This window comes from Physella acuta, unplaced genomic scaffold (genome assembly GCF_028476545.2).
Source record: "Physella acuta isolate Inbredline_101_S28 unplaced genomic scaffold, ASM2847654v3 ptg000738l, whole genome shotgun sequence".
In the NCBI taxonomy this organism is placed as follows: Eukaryota; Metazoa; Mollusca; class Gastropoda; family Physidae; genus Physella; species Physella acuta.
In genome coordinates this window covers 83,677-86,791 of record NW_026732256.1, presented here as the reverse complement: position 1 = coordinate 86,791, position 3,115 = coordinate 83,677, and the positions used below count along the sequence as shown (strand labels likewise).

General features: G+C 34.8%; 1 protein-coding gene across 1 annotated transcript; it reads left to right on the top strand.

The window, feature by feature from the left end:
- The first annotated feature begins 658 nt into the window (after window positions 1-658).
- On the top strand, window positions 659-2,846 carry LOC131950138 (uncharacterized). The gene is made up of 3 exons (XM_059312187.1): window positions 659-911; window positions 1,500-1,693; window positions 1,978-2,846. The coding sequence occupies exons 1-3, from the start codon at window positions 759-761 to the stop codon at window positions 2,009-2,011; spliced, it is 381 nt and encodes a 126-aa protein (XP_059168170.1). The 5' UTR covers window positions 659-758; the 3' UTR covers window positions 2,012-2,846.
- Window positions 2,847-3,115: the final 269 nt, after the last annotated feature.

Here is a 3,115-nt window from a genome sequence, read left to right as displayed (position 1 = left end):
AAACTTTCGATTTGCACCCCCCCCCTCGAGTTTTTCTCTATATATTTTGCTATTTTTTGCCTTGGTGTCACCCCCCTAAATGGTGTCACCCGGTGCGGTCCGCACCCCCCGCCCCCCCCCCTCGCTACGCCCCTGATATATATGTATATAGGTTATCGTTTTAGCGTAATCAATTCGGCGGTCGCTAGTAATGTAGGGATAAGGTAACTAATAAATATGGCTTAAATATGTATATATTTTTGCATATTCTACTGAAATACTAAAGATAATTGAAAATTAAACCACAGTTTTGGGTTAAATCAATAAAATAGCACGAAATTAACGTTTAACAACGATGTTCCAGATACTAAATTTGCTGTTAAAAACAACATCCCAAACACTAAACCAACAAACATTCCAAACACTAAATTAACAAGCATCCCAATTCAGACATCAAAACCTATAGAACTATTACAACCCAAATATTGAATTACCAAATATCAAATCTATGAGTTTTCATCATACCACAAAATAAAGTAATCAACCCGAACACACTCATGCTTTGTATGTAAACGGTATCCACATGAAAGAACTGGAAACTACGCCTATGTAACCTGGCCACTATGTAATCAGTACAATGTTGATCTCATGTTCAATAACTCGAGCTGTTGTCACATCACACTACCACTATCTGCAGTAACAATGTATCACAGCAATATTCTATAGTGTGTACTTGTACAGTATTAGATAATCAGTTAAAGTTCTTCATAGCATAAGAAATGGACGGGGCTTTCTTACTGATAATGTGTATCCTACCCGGCCTTGCACTGGGTCAGACTGAAGATTTGGATGAAGCTACCACTGACTTCAATAATGCGGACACGGACAAGGATGGGAAACTAACGCTTAAAGAGTATCCGAATTTGTACAACGTAAGTACACACGTGTGAAAAGTATCCGAATTTGTATAATGTAAGTACTAACATTAGAAAAGCACGCTGATGTGTATAGCTGTCAATCATTTTAGCAGTGTATGGCTCTGACTCAATGTAAAGCTGAGCTAAATACATCCACTATTTCTGAATGTAGTGGTGAATTAAATTCATTAACTAGAATGAAAGGTATTTTGAATCCACACTAAATGTAATGTTGAGTAAAATCAACTATCTATGAATTCAGAGTTCAAAATCAATCAACTCACTACGGTTATTTGTTTAACGCTCAGTTCTACACAAACTTTATAGTTTATTTTGTTTCTTGCTCTAAGGTTAAGTTCTTATACCATAGGATTACAATAAAACACCTACATCAAAGTATGTTTATTTAGTATCTAAATACAAACCAACATAAACGCACACACACAGACACGCAAACACACAGATACCTATACACGCATATAAATTTTATATATATATATATATATATATATATATATATATATATATATATATATTCATTAATGCAAAGTAAAATAACTTATTACTTAACATACATTTGAACCACAATCACTTTTCGTCTAGAAATATAAAAAACAGAAGACGGATGAGATTACCTGTCAGAGGTTTGTAGAATACAATACACGGTACACGTCAGACATGTTTAATGCTTACGACATCAACCAAGATGGGGTTCTGACCGATACAGATTTCAAAGAAATATTCAAGACCATGGACACTAACAAAAATCAAAAGGCCACACTTGAGGAGTTCAGAAAGTGAGAGTTTGGTTTATACAAGTTTTTGCTATAGATTGACTTCACGCTGGTTTTTAAATGCGAGTGATTTTATTTTTGTGACGGCAGTTTTATTTAGTACAGAAGGTTTAAATATAATACGATCCGTATACCTCTAACTATAGTAAAATATATTTATTTTAAATAACATTTAGGATAAAAAGTTAATACAATCAAATTTAGTAAATAGTATAACATATTATTGCTTACTTCCAAATTTTGTACATACATACTTAGCTCATATAACGCTCTATGTTACTCCACAGGTATGTGGAAAGTCTTAAAGCCAAAAAAACTTAGAGCAGCTAGGCTCCGAGACAAGTCAAATCATCATCCAACACAGAACCATCATTAACCACCACTGAACCATCAACCATCACAACAAAAACATCAACTATCATAAAACATCATCGTGCATTACAGAAGCAAAAAAGTGAACCACCTGCAACCACCACAGAAACACCAGTAACGACCACAGAAACACCAGTAACGACCACAGAAACACCAGTAACGACCACAGAAACACCAGTAACGACCACAGAAACACCAGTAACGACCACAGAAACACAATCAACCACTACAAAAATTCCGTTAACTACTACAGAAAATAAACTTGCACCACCGAAACAGAAATACCCACAACTGAATCACCGTTGATCACCAAAAAAAACCAACACAATCAACTACCACGAAAACACCATCAACCACAGCAGAGCCACCATTTACCACCACAAGACCAACGTCAGCTGCCACAGGACAACTACCAATCTTCAAAATACCACCGTCAAACAGCATTAGACCATAATTAACAACTACACAAACCATAAACAACCAATACAAAAACATCATATTCCACAAAAAACAGTATCAATAACCACGAAACAATCATCAACCACCAACAAACCACCACAAAAAGCCACCAACGACCAAAGAAACAACCATAAAACAATTGGCAACCCAACCTTAAAAAACACCACCATACACTAAAAGGAAACTACCAGCCTTCACAAAACACTCATCAGCTAAAATTAAATCTTATAGCCTCTGGAACAGAAACAAGCAACAAACTTAGAGAACCAACAAACACTAAAGAATACAACTTAAACTAAGTAACACCAGAAATACTAAATCTATGTTAAAAGTTTTGATGGTTGAATAAACTTGGCTGAAATAAAATATGAATATCAAATAAAATTGTTTTCTGTCATTCTATCGATTGAAATTTGTTTGGGTTAAATCTGAATAAACATGAAGCGCGAATAAGTGACAACATGTAATGAAGTGAACCAATTTTAAAGAGCTCATAAATAAAGGCGACATACATCCGTCTTTTTGGAATTTAATTTTTTTTTTCGGCAGTATAGGATCATCATTATTTATTCCCGTTCGTACCCAAAATATACG

What these genes read in the sequence shown, in the direction of transcription:
- LOC131950138 (XM_059312187.1), top strand. Translation starts at nt 759, where the DNA reads ATGGACGGGGCTTTCTTACTGATAATGTGTATCCTACCCGGCCTTGCA. An exon ending in AGTATCCGAATTTGTACAAC is followed by an intron (nt 912 to 1,499) that starts GTAAGTACACAC and finishes CTTTTCGTCTAG; the next exon opens with AAATATAAAAAACAGAAGAC. An exon ending in ACACTTGAGGAGTTCAGAAA is followed by an intron (nt 1,694 to 1,977) that starts GTGAGAGTTTGG and finishes GTTACTCCACAG; the next exon opens with GTATGTGGAAAGTCTTAAAG.